The sequence below is a fragment of the Podarcis gaigeae genome, assembly GCF_964106915.1.
Source record: "Podarcis gaigeae genome assembly, chromosome: 7".
NCBI lineage: Eukaryota > Metazoa > Chordata > Lepidosauria > Squamata > Lacertidae > Podarcis > Podarcis gaigeae.
In genome coordinates this window covers 14,661,969-14,687,464 of record NC_139683.1, presented here as the reverse complement: position 1 = coordinate 14,687,464, position 25,496 = coordinate 14,661,969, and the positions used below count along the sequence as shown (strand labels likewise).

Sequence of the window (25,496 nt, the reverse complement as noted above, 5' to 3'; positions counted from 1 at the left end):
GTTAAGAACAGTTTCACGTTAAGTACAGACCTCCAGAATGAATTAAGTACAGTGGTGCCTCGCAAGACGAAAAGAATCCGTTCCGCGATTCTCTTCGTCTAGCGGTTTTTTCGTCTTGCGAAGCAAGCCCATTGACAGCTTAGCGGATTAGCGCTACAGCGGTCTAGCGGCTTTTAGCGATCAGCTGTTAAGCGGCTTATCAGCGGATCAGCTGTTAAGCGGCTTAGCGGCTTAGGAAAAGGGGGGGAGCAAAAAAAACCCGCGGGGACTCGCAATATTTTTTCGTCTTGCGAAGCAAGCCCATAGGGAAATTCGTTTTGCGAAGCGCCTCCAAAACGGAAAACCCTTTCGTCTAGCGGGTTTTCCGTCTTGCGAGGCGTTCGTCTTGCGGGGCACCACTGTACTTAACCGGAGGTACCACTGTACAGTCATACCTCTAATTACTTTTGCTTCGTGTTATGTTTTTTCAGGTTGCGTCCCGCGGTGACCCGCAAGTACTGGAAAGGGTTACTTCCGGGTTTTGCCACTCGCGCAGACGCACAAAATGACGTCATGCGCAGAAGCAGCGGTTCGCAACCCGCACGTGTGCAAACGCACCGCTGCAGGTTGCGTTCCTTTCATGTTGTGAACGGGCCTCCGGAATGGATCCCATTCGCAACCAGAGGGTACCACTGTATTAAAGTATTAAACCCTGGCACCTCCTTCCCAAAGCCTGGGAAGCTTCTGTGTGATGCTTCGACGGGGTCCAAGAGCCCTTCCACCACCTCCCCAAAGCCTGTTCTGCTTTGGGAAGGAGGCAGGAGGGCTGCAGCATCTTGTCAGAGGCCTGGCACCTCTTTCCCAAAGCCCAGGAAGCTTCTGCCCAACTTAGGGAGAAGTGATGCTCACGCACGCACACGCCTGGCAAATTTCAAACGCCGCATGTATTTGGCTGTAGATTGGAATCGAGAAAAATACTGACCTGTTTTATATGCCTAGGAGACAGCAGCCTCTGCATGCTTTTCAGATCCACCTTAACTGATTAATCATAATCCAAGGAATCTCCCAATTCTCTCTGTGTGTATTTTAATTTCATTTATCTGCCCCGGCTTAGTGTCTTTTTAAACACTCCTCATTGCTGAAAACGCAAACTTAGGCCCTCTAGTGGGAGAAACATACAAACTCTGACATGCTTATTAACATGGTCTCATCATGCTTTCGGGACACCATCCAGCAAAGAATTGGTAAGACTTAAAGTCAGTGGGTTTGCTATTGAAGATATTGTATTGTATTGCTTGTAAGCTGGGGTAAGGTACTAAAGATTTCTTTTTGATTGTAGGGTATCTTAACGCAGTTGCCACAGGAACCGCACACAGTGGACCCCTGTAAAGGGCTGCTTAGTACCAGACAGAAATCTGAAAAATTAATTTGGTTAGCTTCAGCATTCTCCTTACTTTTTCCTTTCGTAAAATCGGGAGTTTTCTGTGCCCAGGTGGGCACAGTATGGTTTAATAAGGCAAGCACAGAAAGCAGGGAATGAGAGGTGACAGATGCGGATCACATGCAATACACCAGGTGTGTTGCGCAGGCCTATCCTTTGGCAAGCATTTGGCATCCAGGTAACTTACTGGGGGCGAGAAGAGATGCTGTCTCTTACAAATACAGTCATACCTCGGGTTACAGACACTTCAGGTTGTGCTTTTTCAGGTTACGGATGTGCTGAAACCCAGAAGTACTGGAACGGGTTACTTCTGGGTTTCGGCAGTCGCGTATGCGCAGAAGCGCTAAATTGTGCTTTGCAGATGTGCCAAATTGCAACAGACGCAACGCTGCGGGTTGCAAACGTGCCTCCCGCACAGATCACGTTCGCAACCCAAGCATCCACTGTACAGTACACTCCTCTGCAAGCTTGCTCAGAAATAAGCCTTGCTGAGTCCAACAGGGATTTAATTCCCAGTAAGTGTGTGTAGGTTTGCAGCCAGGCAGAGCAACCCAGTAAGGGAGAATGAAGATGAGCTGGGGCGACTTCTTTTTATGGAAGCTTTTGATGGGCTGCAGCCCTTGTTTGTTTGTTTTTAAATCCTTACCACTGCTCTTGGTGCAAGGGGAAATAAAGTATGTCACTTTCAGGGCTGGCATACACCCTCCCCTGCAAAAACAAATAAATTTATGGGCATGTCTAAATGAATCCAGCTGCTCCACAGCCTTCCCCTATGCACACAGCTGCATTCGTTTCACTCCCAAGTAAGAAGACCCATTGAATTTCATGCACCTGAGTTAGTGCCCCACAGCCAAAAAGCACAAAGGAGGGTTGTTGCTGGTGTGCAAGCTGTGTCCCGTTTTGCAAAATAATAACCGTATTCCGTGCACTCATTTGTTTATCTGTCATAGGCATATCACTCAGCTTTCTAGACCTATCTTTCCACGCTTTGGGAGTACGCCATCACTGACCCTGGGAGCAAGCAGGATCTTCGGAAGCAGGGAAATCCAACAGGTTTTGCCTCCCAGTTCAAGGCACGTGGGTACAGTTGCGGTGGAGAAAGGACAGTCCTGAGGAGCATCACTACAGATCTCACGGTGCCAAACTTCCACCAGGGGGCTTTTCCAACAAGGGCCCTTGTACATAGGTTTTTCCCTGCAACTTGCTTGCCTCCCATTGTAACTTCCCATTCACAACGTGGAGACGTCTCGCTGCCTTTCCTGGCTGGTGCGTACGCTGTGGATTCCCATTGCCATCTCGAGGTCGCGATTTGGCTTATCGGTTTTCTTGAAAATTAGTTACCGCTGCGTCTACATCCATGATGACTTGGAAACCTTTTAGGCCTCCCGCACATGTTTATAAAGATGTGTTTCTATTTTCGCAGAGAGAGTTTACCCATCTCAACACACATTTTTACCTGTTCAGTCTAGGGCTAGCTGCTTGTTGTGACTTTCTCAAGAGCCTTTTATTTGCAGTTGGCTCCCTTTTGTTCCTCTGCATGCAGGAAAAGCAGCAAAAACATTTGTCTGGGAGAGACAGCCAATCTCTTTAAAGCATCCTGCATTTCACCGTTTGCCAAAACATCTGGATTATGGAGCTCCAGAGTTGTTGACAGTACGCCTTTGCTTGTTCTAAGCACCTTTTTCTACTACATGTAGTACAATCCTTTAAAAAAAAAAAAGACTTTACAATGGAGGGCTTAAGCTTCTTAATAACCGAACTTGCTCACAATTCTTTGTTTGGTGCAAATACAGAGACTTATTTTTGTCAGCCTTAGGTGCTCTAGTGCACAATGTGGTTTCTTGAACCCTCAGCCACTACAGCTTTCCTTTGTTTCTAGGTCCTCAGAATGCACTTTTGTTCTCCAAATAACTGCTGAGAGAGGGGACGAACTGTCATATTGGGTACAGGTCAAAATGGTGAAGTTGCTTTGGTTTGGAGAGACGGATCCATTTCCTATCCCAACATACACTGCACAAATCTAATTGCTAGGGAGTTTGAATTAAAACAAAACACTTTTTTCTAACATTTTGCTTGTTTGTTGTAACTCAGTAAAACAAAGGCTTTAATGTTTTTGGTAAGCTTTTCCTCTTGTCTCTCTTTTTTTAAAATGCAACATCTTCCTCAAGCTGCTAAGTAGCTTTAAATACAGCATAGCGCGCCTGCTCTTGAATGCTGAGTGGCAGCTTAAAGAAAGTTATCCGGGAAGAAGCAAGGCCTATTGTCATTCACAGCCATTATTTTGCCAGCTGGATTCAGAGACACTGAAATCCCACTGCTATCATTCTCTATAGTCAGAGGGAAGGACCTTTTATCCCTTTCTTGGGCTTCCATTGCCTTGGGAGAAAATGGGCAGGGATGGAAAATGGATGTGCCCACACCCTTAAAATAGACAAACACACCCACACACCCCTTAACCGCACAAACACCAAGTTTCTAATCGGATGGTGAATGAGGAAGGACCAATTTTCACCCTCAGTCTAGCATGCAGGGAGGTCTCAACTTCGTCACCCAGCATGCACCACCTGGCACTTGGACAGGTGATGAGGCCTGGCATCGTGGATGGGGAACCTCAGGCAAAAGGGGCAAATGGAGCCTTCCACTCCTATCTGGCCCTATCTCTGGGTCATGTATTGTCCCCTTGCCCTGCTTTGCACCCTCTTAACAGTCTCTGCCCGGTGAGAATATTTCCTTAGACACTGGTGGTGCTTCTTGCTTTCCTTAATGGAAGGTAGAGGAGTATGTGAAGAAACTAGCCTACTATACAAAGGTATATCCTTCTTTAGCACATGCCCAGGATTAGGAGCGGGCACAGAAAAGGATGCTGCATTGCACCTGTGGAAGTCCTAGTGGAAGGAATTCTATGGAGACTGCCACATGCCCTCTCATCCATAGGCTTGGCACGAGGATTTTCTCACAGCCTACAGATGGAATACAGATGGGACACGGGTGGCGCTGTGGGTTAAACCACAGAGCCTAGGACTTGCCAATCAGGAGGTCAGCGGTTCGAATCCCCGCGATGGGGTGAGCTCCCGTTGTTCGGTCCCTGCTCCTGCCAACCTAGCAGTTCGAAAGCACGTGCAAGTAGATAAATAGGTACCGCTCTGACGGGAAGGTAAACGGTGTTTCCGTGCGCTGCTCTGGTTGGCCAGAAGCGGCTTAGTCATGCTGGCCACATGACCCGAAAGCTGTATGCTGGCTCCCTCGGCCAATAAAACAAGATGAGTGCCGCAACCCCAGAGTCGGCCACGACTGGACCTAATGGGTCAGGGGTCCTTTTACCTTTACCTTTACAGATGGAGCAATGCCGGAATTGCTCATAGATGGCTTTAGACAATGCATCTTTCAATGACCCGATATTACTACTCGGCTACATAGGACGTTTTGCAAGGTTGACCAAGACACAATGTAGGAAGAGCTTCCCGAGACGTCGGCAACAATAATCTACTGCCCTGTAGGAATTTTTACTGCTTTGTGAGAACAGCGGTATTCAATTTACGGCTGGGGGAGCACCTTGTGGTTGCACAGTGAGGTCAAAGGCATGCAAAGCGGAAACAAATTCAGTGTCAGACAGGTTTCTAGAGTTTTACATCTTTAATTTAAAACTTTGCCAAGAACCAAAAAAAAAAAAATGGTTACAAAAAGAGAAATTATCTACAAAAAGAAGTACTCATTTCATAACAGAAGTTGCCGGTGGCAGTTTGAGAGGGGGGAGGGAAAAGTGCTTCGGGTGAACAAAAACCAGAGTAGTGCGAAGTGCCCAAAAGTGAGCTTTTAACATCCAGGAAAGGCACATGGTATTGATCTAGGATGGTCACCAGGCTTGGATATGCACCAGTTGCATGTGGATGGCTAACATGCTAGTGAGAAGGCAGGCTAGACGTCTTCCTGCTGTGTTCCCCATATGCAGAGATGCAGGGACACATTCTGATAGCCAAATCCAGCTTTGAGAAGAACTGGTCTTCCACGAGACTAGACCACTACAAAAATCAACATGGGCTCAGGGGGGGAAAGGAGAATGTCAATGGCTTAGGTGTTCACTAACCAAGCCACCCCTCACATGCACTGCAACATGGTACAATTGCTGTACCATATGCCCTTCCTGAATATTTGACATTTGCTTTAAGATTATGGTGCAGACAGAAATTTCAGACACCGAACCTGCCCCCTTTTCTGCTCCTCTGGTGTGTTTTCTACTTGTAAAATGGGTGGAAATCATTGCTCCGTTCAGGATGACCTAGCAGCTTCCTGCGGAAGTAGGAGCTTGGGTTGGTAGGACAGCAATCCTCGTGGCTTAGAGCCAAGCTACAGGTTCCCTTTAAAATCATGCTTGGTTCTTTGAGCATCAGCAACCGCTGCAAGCAAATGAGGGGTGTTGCTTTCCCCTTTCTGCTACCAGGGTTCAAGTGAGAAGCTGTGCAATGCAGGCTTAATAATGGTCCTTGTTGGCTAGACAAGATTGTCAGGTCTCTTCAGCTGCAGCAGGGCTGCTGCCATTCAGCACCGGGGGAATGAATCTGCTAAAACAGTATAAGAGATCTCTTAAGTTGGAGCCAAGCTACACCATTCAGAAGTAGTAGTATTTCCTACAGAGGCGGAGAACTGAATGAGTGGATTCCTCCACCTTCACAAAGACCCCAAAATATCCCTGGCTTTGGAATGCTAGCTTGCCAAGGAGCAATTATTAAAGCTATGGAAAGCTATTCTTACTCCCTCTTCCCCTTCATGGAGTACTTCCTACATAAGAACATATTCAGAGCTGCGATTTCCCACCTACATTATGAAGTTGGCTGCACCTCGGACTTAAAATGGATGCGTTGATTAGCTCTATGATCAGTATAGCTATGGGGTTGTAGCCAATTAGATTTGACTCAGAGTAGACTCATCAGAATTAGTCATGTCTGTTCATGGATTTCACTTTGGTTGTAATCCAGTGTTCCATTCTACAGAATGGTCTTTGGGAGAAACTCAGTTTTTTGTACAGACCAACCACAATACCTCAAGCAATACAGAGACCAATTTCTCCCAGAATGCAGAGAAGACAAAATCCCAATCCTTAAAAGTATTCACAATGAGATCCTGTTTTTAGAACCTGGGTTGGGGCAACATTCAAAATTTACACAGCTTAGACAGTGTATGAAAAGAGAACAAGCAGCCTTGGGCAAATAACTGCATCCACAGCTGAAACTCTTGCTTTCTGATTTTGGTACAACTGTTCCCACTGCTGAAGAGGCAAGTCTAGAGTGCAGTGTTAAGAAGTTGCTTGACTCTTTGCCAGTGGAACCTGTTATGTGAAGGAACAGCAAGCAAAGCTGTGCTGTCTCCATGCACATGGGGACAGCCAATTCACGAAACCACCAGAATTAATTCATGACAATATGCTATAGGACTTTGGGTTCCCACATGCTACAAGCCAGAATTAATGACAAATTCTGGCCTTGGGGAAATGCCATCTTTTTTTATTACAAATATATGTATTTTTAAATCAAGCAAGAGCCACTGGAAGGTTTATTACCATGAGGATACTTCTAAATGATTTCTTAATCTTAATTTCCCACTATCAAGACGCATAATTGCAAGGTTTCTGTTTCCCTCAACAAAGACTGCCGCAGTGGGTTCACACCTCTGGGAAAGCAAAACCTGGTGAAAATACCGCACTCTCGCCAACCCCACCCCACCCCAGTTGAGTATACAAATATACGCAGAGCAAGGCTAGACAACATAGTTCCCTCCAAATGCAGTTGGCCCTAGTGAGGGTCCGACAACATCTCTAGGGTGCCCCATTGGCTACACCTTTGATGCATGGAGAAATATCAGTAGCAATTGCAACCCAAAGCATTCATAATCAATTCTACAGCACTTTCCATGTTTGCAGTGCTATGGAAAGAGTGCCTACTTTGTGCAGCTGGGTGAAATGTTTTGCAGTCCCATTTTGCAGGTGGGAACACAGGTAAGCACAACCTGGTGTGGTTTGCTTGGGGATGGGGAAGAGAGGAGCAGGAAGAGGAACAAACCAGAAGATTGGGAGGACAAGATTAGGTCTGCTTTCTCCTCCCTCTATCCAAATATCTCCAGTGTCACCCCACATAAAACAGTCATCAGTCGTTTGATACCCATTACTCGTATTATAATCAAGCAGCTTAACTTGCACTGAAGGTTACTACTGAACATTCGCAGGTACCCAAATTTTCCTCCAGGATGAGAAATGTTGAAGCACCGGTTGGTTGGGAGTCTTGTTTGGAAACACAAAATAATTTTTGCTAACCCTACAACTTTGTTTTTCACAGCTTGCCTTCCCCTTTACAAGATACAAACCCAAGCGTGATTACCTTACAGATTCCAAAGAACTGAGTTTTGTCTCGGTCCTATGTGTGTTATTTACTCGGGAGTAAGCCCCACCAAGTGAGTGTGTGCACAGGACTGGCATTAAAGCACACCCAATCTACAGCTGAAGAGGCAGAGGCATTTAGATGGCCGCAGCAAAAATTTCCCAAAAGAGAGCTAGCACTCCGCCTCAGTGGCCTAGGTTCGCATCTCCTCCAGTCAAAACAGATATCTGATGCCTTACACAGGAAATTTTAGGCTCTGTTCCTGCTAAATAAATACCAACATAGTTATCAGTACCCGAAGAGCTCCTGCTAGTTAGTATTACAGCAAACTCTGAAGTAACCCTTTTTTTTTTTTACCAGTTACTGTGTTGGACAATTCTCTGACCCAAGGAGTAGATTCTTACTGGACTCTGTAGGGCTCTTAGGGGCCTGAAATTCAGATGCAACAACATAAATTCACCTGAGGAGAGGATGGTGAAAGAAAATACACTGTGCTAGACAATATTAAAAATGTGTGTTCTTTTTTTGTTTGTTTTAATGGCAGCACTGAGTTGAGCACTATTCAACAGCCTGGAGTAAAATCTATCTTGTGCCTTCCGTTGTGTCATCTTCCACCAGGAACGAAAAGAAAAAGTTAAGATTTCTTAATGGGCCAGTTGCCCTTGAGCAAACCCAGTTCTTGAGTACACTCCTCAGTAGGAGCCATTTCCATGAATGGTTGAAGATGTCCCGCACACACAAAAAGGAAAAGAAGAAGAAGAGAAAAAGGAGGAAGTTCTTTCACTGATCGCCCAGCCGGAAACCCTGGCCCCAGTTGTGTCTCCCTTCGCCCTGGCGGTTCTCTGCAGGCCTGCGCATGCTGGCGGGGGGCACCCCAAATCCAGAGACTCCTCCTCTCCTGTTCGGCAGCCAGTGGTACCTGGGGGCCAAGCAAAAGAGCCGTTCAGAAATGCCTGGTCTTTCTGAAATCGGGACTAGTTCCAGCTTTGTGGCATTGTGCGTGTAGAATCTACACAGTAAGAGCTATAAGCTGGCCAAAATGATTGGATGACATATGGCTAAGATACTGTTCAATCCCACCCTGCCCTTTGGAGTGCAGTTTTAACCTAATTGGGACTGTTTCGGCAGACCCCCTAACAAGTCTGAAGCTCTTTTTGACAGTTTACATTCTTTTATCAAACACTCAGATCTCAAAAGCATTGCCCTTCCTAGCTTAGTGGGAGGGAAAGCATTGCATATTAATACATTAAAAGTAAAGGGACCCCTGACCATTAGATCCAGTTGTGGCTGACTCTGGGGTTGCGGCGCTCATCTCGCTTTATTGGCCGAGGGAGCCAGCATACAGCTTCCAGGTCATGTGGCCAGCATGACTAAGCTGCTTCTGGCAAACCAGAGCAGCGCATGGAAACACCATTTACCCTCCCGCCGGAGCAGTACCTATTTATCTACTTGCACTTTGACGTGCTTTTGAACTGCTAGGTTGGCAGGAGCAAGGACCGAGCAACAGGAGCTCACCCCGTCGCGGAGATTCGAACCACCAACCTTCTGATCGGCAAGTCCTAGGCTCTGTGGTTTAACCCACAGCGCCACCTGCGTCCCTTATTAATACATTAAAAAGTGTTAAATGCCCCAGTTTAAAAATGGACGATCTGTCACATTTGGCAGCAACTGCAACTGCATTCCTATGGGTTCCAGGAATTGCTAGGCAGCTCTCTTAACAGATACAGCAATTATTTCTCTCCTTGAAACAGTGTGGATGTATCCCACTCTTTGGCTTTGAACTGGGATAGAACCAGTATGTTTTCTGAGAGAGAGATTGTGAGCATGTGTGCTTGCATCAAGGACTGGACAATATCTGGTTTTCAGCATTGTGGTATATCAACAGCTAAATATTGGTATATGCTGATATATCACGATGTCTGAAATGTATCTCTGCTTCTTCCTCCTCCCCAAGTTAATTCAGAAAGACATTTTTGAGTAAGCATGTGTAAACCAGTTTAAGTTGAATTACTTGTTTTCAAACTTTATTTTACAAGTCTATTGTCATCTTCCCCCTTACTCCTCTTCGATTCATGGCTTCTAAAAGTTTCAGGTTAAAAGCTCTCCTTATTGGTTTCGCTGTCAGAAATGCATGCTCTGATAAATGTGAAAGACCCACCAAACTGGAAAAGCTTGCTTGGGTCACCTAAATTCTCTAGTTATCGCTGTTATAAACCTTTTTTTTTCCAAATAGGATAATTCCATTTCCTAATAAGCAACCTGATTTTCCTTTTAAAAAAGGAGAAAACCTTTTAAAACAACTTACAGGAACTGAGGCGTTGATAGGAAATTTCTTCCTCCCAAGTCTATTGGATATTTAAACATTAAGAAAAAGTACAGGTGGCCAACCAGGTTGCCAATCAGCTCATTGATGATACTGCAGGAGAAGAGAATGGGATCAACGTTTATCAATTCTGTAGTAAAGCATTTCCTGAAGGCAATCTATACACATTGAACCTTGGTTGCCCCAACATACAGCCAAGGAGACTAAGCTGGGGCTGGAGGAAAGGGCAGCTTTAGGCTCCTATCCCTAGGAGGAGGAGTTTGGATTTGATATCCCGCTTCATCACTACCCTAAGGAGTCTAAAAGCGGCTAACAATCTCCTTTCCCTTCCTCCCCCACAACAAACACTCTGTGAGGTGAGTGGGGCTGAGAGACTTCAGAGAAGTGTGACTAGCCCAAGGTCACCCAGAAGCTGCATGTGGAAGAGCGAGGAAGCGAACCCGGTTCACCTGATTACGAGTCCACCGCTCTTAACCACTACACCACACTGACTCTCCTGTATAGCAGCAAAAAATGTGCCATACATGCCCAAAGCCACAACTCCTAGCAGTTACCATGCTCAAAGGACAGGCTAAAAAATAAGGCAGACGGAAGAGTCAAACAGGCACAGGAAGTTCCTTTCCTTCCCGCATTCACCTTTTCTTTTGGAGAGGGGAGGACACAGGAGCCTGCTGCTCATGCAGGAGCAACTGCAGCTTGAGCAGGGCTGGTACTATGGCTGGGACCTTTCACCATGGAAATTGCTCACTGAGAAACCTGCCAGTGAAGATCTGGAGGTTGGGTCAGTGGAAGAGCTGGGCAATGCAAGGGAATGAGCGTCTCCTTGCCACTGCAAAAAAAAAGGCTACTGCATTCACACACATTCCTCTTAATTATCCAGATGTTTCAGATATCCTTTGGGGTATGGAGGTAGGCCACATGTTACCGTAAGGACTGTATTTACTGTAATACAAAACGGGTATTTGGGAATACTTACGAGCCTCCAATGATATAGTTGAATCCCAGGATAACCCACGGTAGATAGCATGCCTAGGACAACAAGAGCACATGCAAACTTGCTGTGAACAAGGAAACTGAAGAGCGCAATTTAGTCTCCACCTGCTTCAGAATTCTCCAATTCCCCAACAGAAATATAGCTAGCTAAGTACATTATTGAGCTAAGTACATTATTAAGTACATTATTTAATGTACAGGGGTTGCATCCAATGATGATGTTCTACTCGGGCAAGACTTCCACTTGCACAACAGAGCATACCGCTGCTCTGCTCATCTGAAGCCCACTGCACACCCTGAAAATCTGTTCCAGAGAGTTGGGGTCTATTTTGGAGCATATTTGAGGAGCAGAGAAAGGCAAAGTCAGTGGCTGGCTGGCCCCTGAGAGAGCAGGCTGCTGGACTAGGCTGATCCAGCAAGCTCCTGTTGGATCAAACAGAGCTCTGCTCGCATCACTGGAAACAACCCCATGGTTATTTCATGTCATGATATAGATGTTTCCCCCCTCAACTATGGAGGTTTTGCTCTACCTAGTCGGCAACATGTAATTCACATTTCAGAACTACAATACCTCTCCCTGGCTTGCAACATGCTATCAGGACACCCAAGTTGCAGTTAAATGTCCTTCAACTTTTTTCCTCTATTCCTTGCCTCCGCTGGCACAAAATCTCTCTCCCGACTCTGCCTTTCCCTCCCATCCTGCATTGCCTTTGCCAATATTTTCCTTGTCTGTACACCTCCTCATTGCATACCAGACAAGGATGACAAATCCCCTTCTCCAATCCTAACATTCCATGATAGCATAGCCCCCACAACTACGTATCTGGCAGCCAAGAGAAAGCATGGCAATCTGACATGAGGTAGCTAGTAGCATCAGGGAGGTGGGTAAAGGGCAAGGAGCTCTGCTACAAGCCCATGCCTGGCTGCAGCATCGCAAGGTGTTTCTAGAGCATACCATGTGGTATAAAGACATTGCCATCTCACACATGGGTCTATGTCTCTTGTGGCCAAGGCACATGATATCAACTCCAAGGCTACCCTGCAGAAAGGCTTGGAAGTAAAACACCTTTAGTGGCAGCAAAAGAGCTCCTCTGATGCTAGTATCCCTTTAAGAATCTGGAAGGGACAAGTAGTCACAGGGGGGAACTGCCTCCCTTCCCCAATGAGTGAGCAAAGTTCCTTTGATATGGGCAAAAAGCTTGAGGAAAGGGGAAAGCCCTTTGGCATTACCTTAAACCGTGTCCCAAACCAAAATGTCACTATCATGTCTCTGTTCAGCTGGGCCCAAACGTAAAGTACGGACATGATCAAGGGAATCATCAGCAGCTACAAGGGAAGCAAGAGAATGAAGAGACAAAAAGATTGAGATTAAGTACAGGAGACCTAAGCAACTGCAGAAGGGTCACAATAAAAAGAAACACAGAGGCCTGTTCAGTGCTCTCTCGAATTTGCACGTAATTTCAAACCTGGATTTAGTATTATGGAAACAAGACTCTGGCGCGTGTCTCCTCCCCACTCCTGACATGGTTGCACAGGGGAGTTTGAAATCTCTGCCTTCTGTTTTTGATTAACTGCAGCATGTCACTTGAATCTGAGAACTGGTTATAACCTTGAGTTGTTATCACTAACTATAGTTACAATTATCCATAGCTTAGAGTTCAGCCAACACACTAAGCTGTGGTTCATATAAAACAGATGAAGAAGTTTCTAGTCTTCTAACAGCTGTGCCAGAGCAAGCAGGAGAGAGCACAGAAGCCCAAAGCTTGCTGTGGCTCTTTCATGGATGCTTGCCACAGAGAGGTCTCTACACACCTGACAGCACATCGTCATTGAGAAAATGTTTTAGAAAGGCGTTTTTCCGCTTTGCCTCAGGGTCCCTAATTTGAGATCCACCAAGCAGAAAGCAGCCTATCACCAGACAGGACAGCATGCCGGGGCACGAGAAATCTGGTTTTGCTGCCTGTCCCAGATAGCAAATACAAAAGGCCTGTTGTTAAGATGGGTCCAACCACAATACGTGGCTTGTGGGCTGCCTTCAACTTAGTGGGTCACAAGTGATGAAGGATTGGTGCACAGAGAAACACTTGGTTCCTAGCCTTGTTTATTCCTAGAATTAAGTCCCACTGATTTTGCCACCATCTCACCAAGTGTATTTTCCTCAGATTGCAGCCCTCGAGATTACAGGAGTCTGCTCAAATTATAGAAATAAAAATAGACTTTAAAATTAAGTCCAGCTATCCCCTCCTTATTCTGCGCTGACAGAGCCGAGCATTAACAGGGGGCTTGCAGGTTTTTAAGCCTCCTTATTCATAACATCCGTGTTGGTTCTTACATAATGACTTCCATCGCAAGAAAAAATGGTGTTGATTTACTTTCAACAAGATCTTTTTTAAAAAGCTAATGTGACTGAGAGATGTGATTGTGCGATTGGCAAGGACAGTTTGACAGAGGTATCAGCACCAGGCTTGCTTAATTACCTGAAAGTTAGATTACACACACACACACACACACACACCTTAAACAACTGGGGCTGACTGGCTATTTTAGATGCAAAGTTAAATATGATTCTTCTCTGCGGTGCAAAATGATGCATGCATTTGGGAGAACTGGGCACAAGTGGCTTAGAAGGGCCTGAGATGGAAACCCTCAGAGAGAGTAGGGAGAGGTTGGGCCCAATGCAGCTGGCGAGGAGTTCACGGATACGATCCCAAGAAGTGCTCTTATGAAGCTCCCAGGAAATGTTTCAGCCTCAAAGTCTCACAGTGGAAACATAATCAAAAGCAGGAATGACACCTCTCCCTCTTTCTGGAAATCAAAAGGTCTTATAGCTCCTAGAGCCCAAATATGGGATTCTGAGTTTGAGAAGAACAGGGTGCAGTTGGAAACTCTGCCTGAAGCTCCAGGCGCGTCTTGGAAGTTCTTCTTCCTACAAAGGGCAAAGGCTTTATGGCAGCTTCAGCTGAAAAGGAATGCACCTACGGCACACTCACTGTTGACATTGGTAAGACTGCTTATCACCTGCATAGAATGCATTCAAGGGGTATGATGTGGTTTATCATCATTACACCAGCGATGGAAAACTGGCAGTTTCCACATATTGCTGGACTCCCCAACTCCCATCAGTCACAGTCAGCACAGGCAATGATCAGGGACAATGCGGGTTGTAGTCATCTGGGTGGTCAGAGGTTCCCAACCCTACGTTACATGAATAAGCCTTAAGCCTGTGTAATTTCTCCTTCCAAAGCATGCCTGTGAGAAGATCAGAAGCCCTGGCCCCTATTTTCAACGTCCAATGCCTAATCTGCGGTCAGCTTCCTAAACCTGCTTCTTTCGGCCACACCACAGACAAAAGCATAATACATCCTGTGTGGACACGATGCAAAATTGCAGTTAGATAAGAACAGAAGGGAAAGCTTCCAATCTCTCCTCCTTGCAGCTGCGTGAGAGGAGCGGGGGAGCCGAAGAGACACATCCACAAAACAGTATCGACTAATGTAAAATTTACCTTTGCACAGTAGACAAAACACCCACCCACACCCTTTTCTCTGTCCTCCAGGCAAACATGAAACATCATCAGTGTTCAAGGGCACCTTTCAATGCAAAGCAAGGCCAATTGTGTGAGAGACAGACAGACAGACTTGGGGAGGGTGTGGTTGGGGAATGAGAGACAGAGAGACATGGAGGGTTGCAGCAAAGTATTGTTAAAACCTGAATGCAGCCATTTTCTCTGAGGGTTATTTCTCCTACAATTTTGCACTTGGGTATCAGCAGAAAATTCACACCAAACTTGCTGGACAGGAATGTGGAGTGTTTTGCTTGGTGCTCTTTCAGGTGTTCAGAAACACAAACTGACCCTTTTTCTCCCTGCCAGCACACTGGTTTAGATGGGAGAGTATTGAATGCACAGTATACATAATCCACTCTGATCTGATCTGGCCCACATGAATTCTGTACAAGTGGATGAAAGACCTGGCACTTTAGAAGCCAGGTCGCTTTGAAAACAGACATGCTTACCTGCATATTCATTGCCAAACCAGTAATCTTTCATTGTTTCACTAAGGAAAACCAAACTAAAACGGAAGACAAGAAGCGCAACCTTGTGATGAGGCACATTTAACTCAAGGGACTAAAAGAGCTGGACAGAATCTGTCTGGAAACCTGCAGCATGGCTTTGAAACAGCCTGTGGAAATATTGCTGGTGAATCAGATTCAACACAAAGTACAGTGCAGAAGAAAAAGTTCTGTTAGCCGGCCATACTAGACACTGCCATTACTGTTCTGCAGGCAAGCTTCAATGGACTCAAGTGCAACCAAGGATGTGCCTGCTCCCCTCTCACCTCTCCTCCGGCAGGACCAGGAGGAAGACTTCTGCAAAGTTTAGTTCTGCTTTCAAAGAATCTCATCTCAGCATTAGGTACAAATGAGGTATCCTGGTGTAACATAGTTGCCAAATTTGAAGCTGCCACTGTTAAGCCATTAGTCATTTTAAGCCAGGAGTACTGTTTTTTTACAGAATGCGAAGCCAAGATTCCTCGAAAGCTAAACTCAACTTGGCAGAAGTCCCCTAGCTACACAAGAAGCGGATAGGCACAGGCCCAACACTTCACTCTGACCTCATTAAGGCTCAGCCACTCAATCAGGTTTTAGTACAGGGCCAGTGATGCCATATTATAAAACTATTTATACAGCATCTTTCTGAGTGGTTTTTTTTAAACCTGCAATCCTTACAGCTATTCCTACACGTACAGACAAACACAAAGCCACCAGATATCAACGAGATAAAGAACTACACAACATTTAGAAGACATCTCAAGGCAGCCCTGTATCAGGAGGTTTTTAATGCTTGACATTTTACTATGTTTTTATATGCGCTGGAAACTGCCCAGAGTGGCCAGGGAAACCCAGCCGGGTGGACAGGGTATAAATAATAAAATTATTAATAATAATTAACAACACATCATAGCAAAAAGGGGGCAGAAAGGAGTGAAGCAGGTTAACTTGACTAAATGCTGGCTTTGACCTGTAAAGCCTTAAACAATTCAGGACCACAATATCTCAAGAACCGCCTGTCTCCATATGAACCAACTCGTACCCTGTGATCATCACCTGAGGCCCTTCTTCGTGTGCCCCCTCCACAAGAGGTCCACTACACGAGAATGGGCCTTTTCCGTGGTGGCTCCCCATTTGTGGAATGCTCTCCCCAAGGGAGGCTCACTTGGTGCTTCCAGGCGAAAACATTACTCTTCGGCTGATTAAACAATCTATGGCCTTTTGAATGTGTTTGTGGGGGGGACGGGTATTGGGTTCTGTTTTTGATTATACATTTTGTGTTCTTGTTTTGTATTTTTTACGTTATGAACTGCCCTGTGATCTTCAGATGAAGGGCGATATACAAATTTAATAAATACTACTAGAACTGCTAAGACCATGCAGTGGACGTGTGACTAAACACAGATGAGGACCACACAACCCACTCCCACCCCTCTGCAGAGCTCAAACATGCCAAAACGTTGTTGTAGCAAATAAAAAAGGATACAACTATGCAGATCCAATTAAAGAGAAGCATGAACATATAGTCGGCGGGTCTTCCATCGAAAGCGCCTGTGAACAAGAGAGTGGCGTTAGAGCGAGCTGAAACCTTGGCAGTTGTTTTGCATTGTTCCCCCCAGAGACACTGGTGGATCTTAAGGGCTATGATTATATTGCACGACACAATTGCAGCTTTCGTTCAGAGGAAGAAACGAGATGCTGATCCGTTTCAGGAGCCTGCAGGAAGAGTCAGGGAAGGTTTTTCTTCCACTTAAGAAATGCTTGGGGGGGGGGGGACTGGCTGTTTTAATAGACACGAAATATCTCATCTCCACATTTGGGGAGAGGAAAGCCTCTTTATTCAATATGGGTACCAGCTTTGTATCTAGCACTATTTTTCTGCAAAAAATACAGGAAACAACGCTGTAGTGCATCTTTGAGGTACAGTCATACCTTGGAAGTCAAACGGAATCCATTTGACTTCCAAAATGTTCAAAAACCAAATCGAGGCTTCCGGTTGGCTGCAGGATGCCCTGTTGGACATTCGGCTTTCAAAAGAACACTAAAAAACAATCACTTCCGGTTTTGCGGCGTTCAGGAGCCAAAGTTCCAGGGCGTTCGGAATCCAAGGTCTGACTGTACCAGTGAATTCAGACCACACAGGAATAGGACAGCAGCATCAAAACAGGACCTTGATTCAAAATAACCAGCCTCCATTTTCCTCTCATTCCCAAAACCCTCACAGGGCAAGTGTCTGAGCTTGCCCCAAAGACTAGCATTGCACACACACACACTTGAATTTTCATTAACCTCCCATGGGTCCACACTATCATGGGTACTTTGCCCAGGGACCTCTCCCAGGGACCTAGAGGGGAGAGGCTGTTTTCACAAATTCTCCCTGCAGCCTCGTGCCCCTCAGAAAGCTGCCCCAGAAGGTGACAGCTAGGAGGCAGCGCTAAGGGCTGCACAAAGAATTGGTGGAAGTTTGGATGCAACCCTGCAAATTCTGCATCTTAGCAAGATGAGATTCTCACAGCTCCATTGACAGAGCCCCTGCCTTGCATGCATAGGGTCACAGACCCAATGCCTGGCATCTCCAGGTAGGGCTGGGAGAGTCCCGTTTTAAATCCTGGACAGCCACTGCCAGTCAGTGCAGACAGTACTGAGCTTGATGGACCAATGCCTTGACTCAGTATAGGGCAGCTTCTTATGTTCTTCTATATGCATCCGAATTAGCATCTATCTCCACAAAATGGACCCAGAAGATTATAAAAGAAAATGGAAGGTAACTAGTGTCACTGAATGCGAAAACTAAATAGCATGTTATATATTCGATGTTACATTACCTGTTTCTAATCGTGATGAATACTGATACAAAAAATATAAGTTCACCAGGTAAAGAAACCCCGTTCCTGGGCCGACCGGAAAATAGAAGGTTGCTGTGATTGGCCTCCAGATCTGTTCAAAGATTTTAAAGAGAGAGTATGAATTCAGAGGTTTATTACAGTGAAACAACCGAGAGTCTTGTGGCACCTTAACTACTGACAAATTTATTATGGCATAAGCTTATCAACTCCACATGATGCATGGCATGTAAGCCTCACTTGACTAGCATATACACAGATGGGAGAGAAATGTAGGGGAGTGAAGTCAGAGTAACAATCATTTAAGACAAGAGCTTTCCAAACTCTGTGCTGCAACATGTTAGTATGTCGGCTGCAGTTTGTACACGTGTTGTGCGAATGCTCCCCATGCTCCTCCTGGGGCTGGAAAGGGGTTAGTTAAACCTCCAGCTTGCTTGTAAAACTGAATCACTGTGTCGCAAAATGATGCACGTCTAAAAAGTATGTCAGTGAGATGAAAAGTTTGGAAAGCTCTGATCCAAGAGCATGGCAGTACACAAATAACTTCTCCTTGGAGGACCCAAATTTATACATGCTATAGAAATGAAGTACACAGTGGTACCTCGGGTTACATACGCTTCAGGTTACAGACTTCCCTAACCCACAAATATTACCTCAGGTTAAGAACTCTGCTTCAGGATGAGAACAGAAATCGTGCTCTGGTGACGCAGCGGCAGCAGGAGGCCCCATTAGCTAAAGTGGTGCTTCAGGTTAAGAACAGTTTCAGGTTAAGAACAGACCTCCAGAATGAATTAGGTTCTTAACCTGAGGTACCACTGTAGTGTATTTCTATGAGGGTGGTTTATTTCATATATATAACAGCATTTTAATAATAATAATAATAATAATAATAATAATAATAATAATAATTTATTATTTATACCCCGCCCATCTGGCTTGGCCTCCCAGGCCATTCTGGGCGGCTTCCATAGAAACCAAAAATACAGTAAAATATCACACGTTAAAAACTTCCCTGAACAGGGCTGCCTTAAGATGTCTTCTGAATGTCAGGTAGTTGTTTATCGCTTTGACATCTGCTGGAAGGGCGTTCCACAGGGCGGGCGCCACTTTTGAGAAGGCCCTCTGCCTGGTTCCCTGTAGCTTTGCTTCTCGCAGTGAGGGAACCGCCAGAAGGCCCTCGGTGCTGGACCTCAGTGTCCGGGTAGAACGATGGGGGTGGAGACGCTCCTTCAGGTATACTGGACCGAGGCCATTTAGGGCTTTAAAGGTCAGCACCAACACTTTGAATTGTGCTCGGAAACGTACTGGGAGCCAATGTAGGTCTTTCAAGACCGGTGTTATATGGTCTCGGCAGCCGCCCCCAGTCACCAGTCTAGCTGCCGCTAGATTTCAAAAATCTCCAAGCAGTAGGTGGCTACGTCCCCAATGCTATATTGTAGGACTTGCACAAGCATCGCCTGTCTTTACACAAAAAATAGAGCACATTCCACCTGTTCTAGCGAACTCCCTGCCTATGACATTTCCAGTCCTGCTAACTCTGAGTAGCAGCAGCCGCCACAAAAAATAGCCTTGCCACAAGGGGCTGACCATGCTTGCAATTCTGACACAGAAAGAAGTCATCCACTTACAGTGAGGGGGGGGGGGAAGTATTTGATCTCCTGCTAAATTTGCCCGTTTGCCCTTTGACGAAGAAATGACCAGTCCATAATTCTAATGGTAGGTTTATTGTAGCTGTGAGAGACAGAATAACAGCAGAAAACACAGGAGACAAAAGTCAGAGATTGATGTGCATTATAATGAGTGAAATAAGTATTTGATCCCTTTGCAAAAGATGACTTAGTACTTGGTGGCAAAGCCCTTGTTGGCAATTACAGAAGTCAGACGTTTCTTGTAGGTGGCCACCAGGTTTGCACACATCTTAGGAGTTATTTTGTCCCACTCCTCTTTGCAGATCCTCTCCAAGTCAGTAAGATTTTGAGGCTGATGTGTAGCTACTCGAACATTCAGCTCCCTCCACAGATTTTCGATGGGATTAAGATCTGGAGACTGGCTAGGCCACTCCAGGACCTTAATGTGCTTCTTCTTGAGCCACTCCTTTGTTGCCTTGGCCGTGTGTTTTGGGTCATTGTCATGCTGGAATACCCATCCTCGACCCATTTTCAATGCCCTGGCTGAGGGAAGGAGGTGCTCACCCAAAATTTGACGATACATGGTTCTGTCCATTGTCTCTTCGATGCAGTGAAGGTGTCCTGTCCCCTTAAACAGAAAAACACCCCCAAAGCATAATATGTGCCCCTCCATGTTTGACGGTGGGGGTGGTGTTCTTGAGGTCATAGGCAGCATTCCTCCTCCTCCAAACACAGCGAGTTGAGCTGATGCCAAAGAGCTTGATTTTGGTCTCATCTGACCACAACACTTTCACCCAGTTCTCCTCTGGGTAATTCAGATGTGCATTGGCAAACTGCAGACGGGCCTGTACATGTGCTGTCTTGAGCAAGGGGACCTTGCGGGCTCTGCAAGATCTCAGTCCTTCACGGCTTAGAGTGTTACCAACTATTTTCATGGTGAGTATGGTCCCAGCTGCCTTGAGATCACTGACAAGTTCCCCCTTGGACAGCTCTTTGGTCTCGGTCATGGTGGCTACTTTGAAATCTGCTGGATTGATTGCTTCTGTCGACAGGTGTCTTTTGTACAGGTACTGTAACGAGCTGGGATTACAGGTAAGACTTCTCCCTTACAGCTGGTACTTCTAATCTCAGCTCGTTACATCCAGTGAAGATACCAGGTAGCCTGACATCTGGCTGGTTGATAGGGGATCAAATACTTATTTCACTCATTATAATGCACATCAATCTCTGACTTTTGTCTTCTGGGTTTCTGGGGGGTTTTCCTGTTGTTATCCTGTCTATTACATTCCTTCTTTTGGATGCCTCCTTGAGCTCCTTCTCTTCTCAAGATCTTCCTGAGCATTTTGATCAGGGGGGTGATAGCAGGTCCCCAGTACTAAATTATTCTTGGGGTCCAATATCACCACCTAACAATTCTGTGGTGGAGTCTGCCCCTTTTGGGATTTCAATCTCACGGGACTCTGTGTCCTCTTTGACATGCAGAGCGACACCACCTCCAGAACACCCTTCTCTGTCCTTCCTATAGAGTCCAGATGCGGAGACAACTGTGTGCTACCATTGCCCACTATGCCCAATACATCTATTCTCTCTTTTAAAACCAAGCATTCCAACTCATCCATTCTGGCTTGGAGGCTTCTATAATTAACAAATGAACGTCTATTCATGATCTCTGTTTCCAAACATATCTGGCACATGCATTTTATCCTACTTTACTTTGGCCTCTTTGAATTCCTATAATGTTCCCCTTGCACGATACAGCATGTTCATCCTTGCATATTCCAAACCAGCTGTTCCTCCAGTGACCAACTTAAAAGCTGCTCTGTTACAACGCTAATTTTAAAAACCAAGTTCTTCCCTGGTTCAATGAAGCCTGTCCCTTTCATAGCAGCCTAGATAATTCTATAATGTTTCCTCAGTGCCTAACAAATCCAGATTCTTGTCTCACAAACACACTGAGAATGTTTAGTTGGCTATGCATGTAGCATTTCAGAGAATACAACCTTGAAGGTGTTCTATTTATGGCTGCTTTACTGCTTTCTGAAGGTCCTGTAGGCCCAGCAAGGTCCAGAAGGAAACCTATTCTGCCCTGGCCTCCTTACCCTATTAATGGAACTGTTACCTTGACATTTCAGTACTAGGGTAAAGGCATTTTGTTAGCCCAGGCTCCTCCTCACTTGTAGAGCAAGCGCTGTGCACATGAATAAGCATCACATGCCTGCTTTACTCCTACCATCTTGGAAGGAAAAAACAACAACCTAACAAACAAACCAGAAAGCCTTCCATCATTGTTCCTTATTATATCCAAACCAGGAAATGATTAAGCATAATGGTTTCTGAACAAACCAAGATACTGACACAAAGCACTTGGCTTCATATACAGTCATATCTCGGGATATTTATGCTTCAGGATAAGTATTTTCGGGTTGCGCTCCGCGGCAATCCGGAAGTAACGGAGCGCGTTACTTCCGGGTTTCGCTGCTCACACATGCACAGACGGTCAAAATGACATCACTCGCATGCGCGAAAGCGGCGAAACGCGACCCACGCAAACGCGTCTTACGTTCTATTCAGGATGCAAACAGGGCTCCGGAACGGATCCCATTCGCATCCTAAGGTACCACTGTACTGTATCATTCACTCATCTGCACAAAAGGAGGGGATAAAGTGGCTGCACACAAAGTAACAATGTTTGATTTTGAGATATCGATGATGATGATGTTCAAGCTTCCAGATGCGGCAAATGAGTTTCAGGACTTACTGTGGGAATTTGAACCCACGATGGTAAAGACCTAAACATTCCCCACTAAACTGTGGTACTGTGCTTTGCTTTCAGGAAAGAGGTAGGAACTCCTGGGCTCAAAACAAGGCACCTTTACAAGCGGTGTCCCGTCCCCCCAACAGGTGGCCATGACACAGCACTGACACTTCTTGGGTGGCACAACGGGTCAGTGCGCCTGGCTGTCAACCAGAAAGTCGCTGGTTCGAGCCCACCCAGGAACGGCGGTAGGCAGCTGTCCTGCATCGCAGGGATGGGGCTGGGCTAGATGAACCCTGGGGGTCCCCTTCCAACTCCCTGCGATCCATTGGCAACCAGCTCTGCCGAGCCCCACGCCGTCAACCCCAACAACTACAACTCCCGGCATGCGCCGCGCCGCGCCGCGGGTGATTCTGAAGCGCCAGGCTCGCGCCGAGCATGCCGGGAGTTGCAGTCCGCCCACTCGCTTACCTGGAAGCGGTTGATGAAGGCCTCGGGCCACAGGAAGAGGTAGAAGGGGCTGACGAGGCCTAGCTTGCCGACCAGAGGGACCGCGATGGCGCCGGCGAACCAGTAGCGGGTGATGAGCGGGATGCTCCGGAACCACTCCCCGAGGTCCGACATCTCCCCTCCGCCGCTGGTCTAGCCGCTGCGAGGCCTGGGCGCCTGGGGCCTTCCGCTGCCCGACGCGCTCGCCGGAGCTGCTCCTATGACAGCGAAGCCGCGGGAGGTGGGGCGGTGGGAGGGGCCCGCCTTCCTCCGACGTGGCCGCGCCGAATTCGGCCGAGCAACGGCCGCTTCCGGTTTCCGCCTCTCTCTCTCTCTCTCTCTCTCTCTCTCTCTCTCTCTCTCTCTCTCTGAGGGGCGGGGCGGAAGGAGCGTCGCCGGAAGTTCCCGCTCTTAAAGGGACAGCGGGCACCGTTTTTCACCCCTGTTTACCCATACACGTGGGAGTGTGTTGGGGGGAAACAGAGAAACGCGGAAGTAAACATACAGAGGTTTTAATTTTATTTTTTTAACTGTTTATCCTGATCCCAACTCATCCCTGTTTGCTGCAAGCCGCGGCACGAATGTTCAATAAGTGCGCTTTATTTAAATGCCAATTTCATGCATATAATATCCCAGGCTGGCTTACTAGTATCAGAAGGAACAAAATAAAAAAAATAAATAAAAATCCTTCCAGTAGCACCTTAGAGACCAACTAGGTTAGCTATTGGTATGAGCTTTCGTGTGCATGCTACTGGAAGGATTTTTTTTATTTTTTATTTATTTATTTTGTTTCAACTACAACAGAGCAACACGGCTACCTACCTGTAACTAGTATCAGAGGAGTGCGTGACACTTTAGTTGTAGTGCATTAGTTTTTCTTTCTCTAAGCCAATCTGGATGAATATAAATATTTAAAACATTTTGAGGGGGGGTGTATGTGTGTGTGTGTAGAGCTTAGGTAAAGGTAAAGGGACCCCTGACCATTAGGTCCAGTCGTGGCCGACTCTGGGGTTGCGGCGCTCATCTCGCTTTATTGGCCAAGGGAGCCTGCATACAGTCATGTGGCTAGCATGACTAAGCTGCTTCTGGCGAACCAGAGCAGCGCACGGAAATGCCGTTTACCTTCCAGCCGGAGTGGTACCTATTTATCTACTTGCACTTTGATGTGCTTTTAAACTGCTAGGTTGGCAGGAGCAGGGACCGAGCAACGGGAGCTCACCCCGTTGCATGGATTCAAACTGCCGAGCTTCTGATCGGCAAGTCCTAGGCCCAGTGGTTTAACCCACAGCGCCACCCACGTTGAGAGCTTACATGTCACTTAACCACAAATGTAGGGTTGCCATATTTCAAAAAGTGTAATTTGTGACACCTGCAGAGTTGACCTTTTTAAGGAAACCACCAGTGTTGTTGAGCTTTTTGGGAGAAACCTCAGCTACAAATAGTGGTTTTAAGCTTCTGGAGCTGTTTCCGCTGCTTTTTCCACCACATTGTAATACACATCTGGGTTTTCCCTGACATTTTTCCGATTCTGCAACATTTTCCCAACCCCATTTTTACACCCGAAAGCCAGGACATTTTTGAATGTCTACCTACCGCAATGCATTTTTTAAAAGGCGCATGAAGAGACTGCCAAGACAGGTGGTGGACTCTCCTTGCTTGGAGGGAGGGTTATCGGTTTGGTTTGTTCTTGGTCTCATTATGCATTTTGTGTTTTTGTTTTGTATTTTTTTATGCTTTGAACCGCCCAGAGATCTTTGGATGAAGGGTGGTATACAGATTTAATAAACAATAATAATTTTAAGCAGAGGTTGCATGGCCATCAGTCATGTATGCATTTGATGATATTCCTGCATTGCAGGGGGGTTGGACAAGATGACCGCGGAATCCATTCCGATCGATTATTCTTGCACCATGAGATGCCTTCTAATTACGGTGGGTGGTTATGTCCGCTTTATTTTTAAAGCAAGTGATATTATTATTATTTATTTATTTATTATTGTTGCAATACATATATGAAATCTTTACATAGTGATACATATACATTATATTTGTAAATTCACATTTTCACATTTCATTATGTACCAACATTTATCCATTTCTTATTTCTTGCCGTGTCTTCCCTCCACCTGTGCGTGACTTCCTTCTTATCATTTTATAACTTTATTACTGAGACTGTATTTTTGAATCTTAATAATGAAACATTCAGCCTAATGTATCTGCTTAGCTTAACTTAGTGAAATCATTCTATACATATCAATAAGTGATATAATTATTATTATGACTGTATTATCATTTAATAAATTTATACACCGCCCTACACCTGCAAATCTCAAGGCGGTTCACAGGATAAAATCAGAACATATAAACGCAGAATGCATACATTTAAATCTGTTTCTACCACAAAGAGGAGGAATAATGAGAACCCAAGACAACCTTGCAGCTAAAGCATAAAAGCAAACTTTAAAGCCTCCTGAATCTAACCCCACAGCCTTGGCCGTTTACACCTGAACCTGCCCGCCTGCTCCCAACGCCTCCCAAGCCAGTTTCCACCTGTGCGGGTGGAAAGAAAAGAAACCACAACTCCCGGCATGCAACGGGGTGGATTGGCCCACCCTGAGAAGAAAGCG

General features: G+C 45.9%; 2 protein-coding genes across 5 annotated transcripts in view; one reads left to right on the top strand and one right to left on the bottom strand.

Annotated features, from left to right (window-relative positions):
• Nucleotides 1-3,540, top strand: part of ZHX2 (zinc fingers and homeoboxes 2) — a 53,067-nt gene extending 49,527 nt beyond the window's left edge. For 3 of the 4 annotated variants that reach the window (XM_083749105.1, XM_083749103.1, XM_083749104.1), the window contains one exon: nucleotides 2,371-3,540. The gene's annotated coding sequence lies outside the window, so the exon portion shown is untranslated. Of the gene's footprint in view, nucleotides 1-428 lie in introns of all 4 variants that reach the window. The other variant, XR_014566781.1, reaches the window with a different exon arrangement.
• Nucleotides 3,541-5,034: 1,494 nt separating this feature from the next.
• On the bottom strand, nucleotides 5,035-23,224 carry DERL1 (derlin 1). The gene is made up of 8 exons (XM_083749432.1): nucleotides 22,852-23,224; nucleotides 17,980-18,091; nucleotides 16,641-16,705; nucleotides 15,119-15,145; nucleotides 12,335-12,430; nucleotides 11,088-11,140; nucleotides 10,094-10,204; nucleotides 5,035-8,707 (listed from the first exon to the last, which is right to left on the bottom strand). Exons 1-8 carry the CDS (start codon nucleotides 23,002-23,004, stop codon nucleotides 8,569-8,571), a joined length of 756 nt encoding a protein of 251 aa, XP_083605558.1. The 5' UTR covers nucleotides 23,005-23,224; the 3' UTR covers nucleotides 5,035-8,568.
• Between the last annotated feature and the right edge of the window lie 2,272 nt (nucleotides 23,225-25,496).

Bases quoted from the DNA above. Each gene is read 5' to 3' on its own strand.
- DERL1 (XM_083749432.1), bottom strand. From the start codon at position 23,004: ATGTCGGACCTCGGGGAGTGGTTCCGGAGCATCCCGCTCATCACCCGC. The intron at 10,205-11,087 runs GTAAGTATTCCC...CTTCTCCTGCAG, and splicing joins AACTATATCATTGGAGGCTC to TATCATCAATGAGCTGATTG. The intron at 8,708-10,093 runs GTAAGTTGTTTT...CTTGGCCCCCAG, and splicing joins CTATCAACGCCTCAGTTCCT to GTACCACTGGCTGCCGAACA.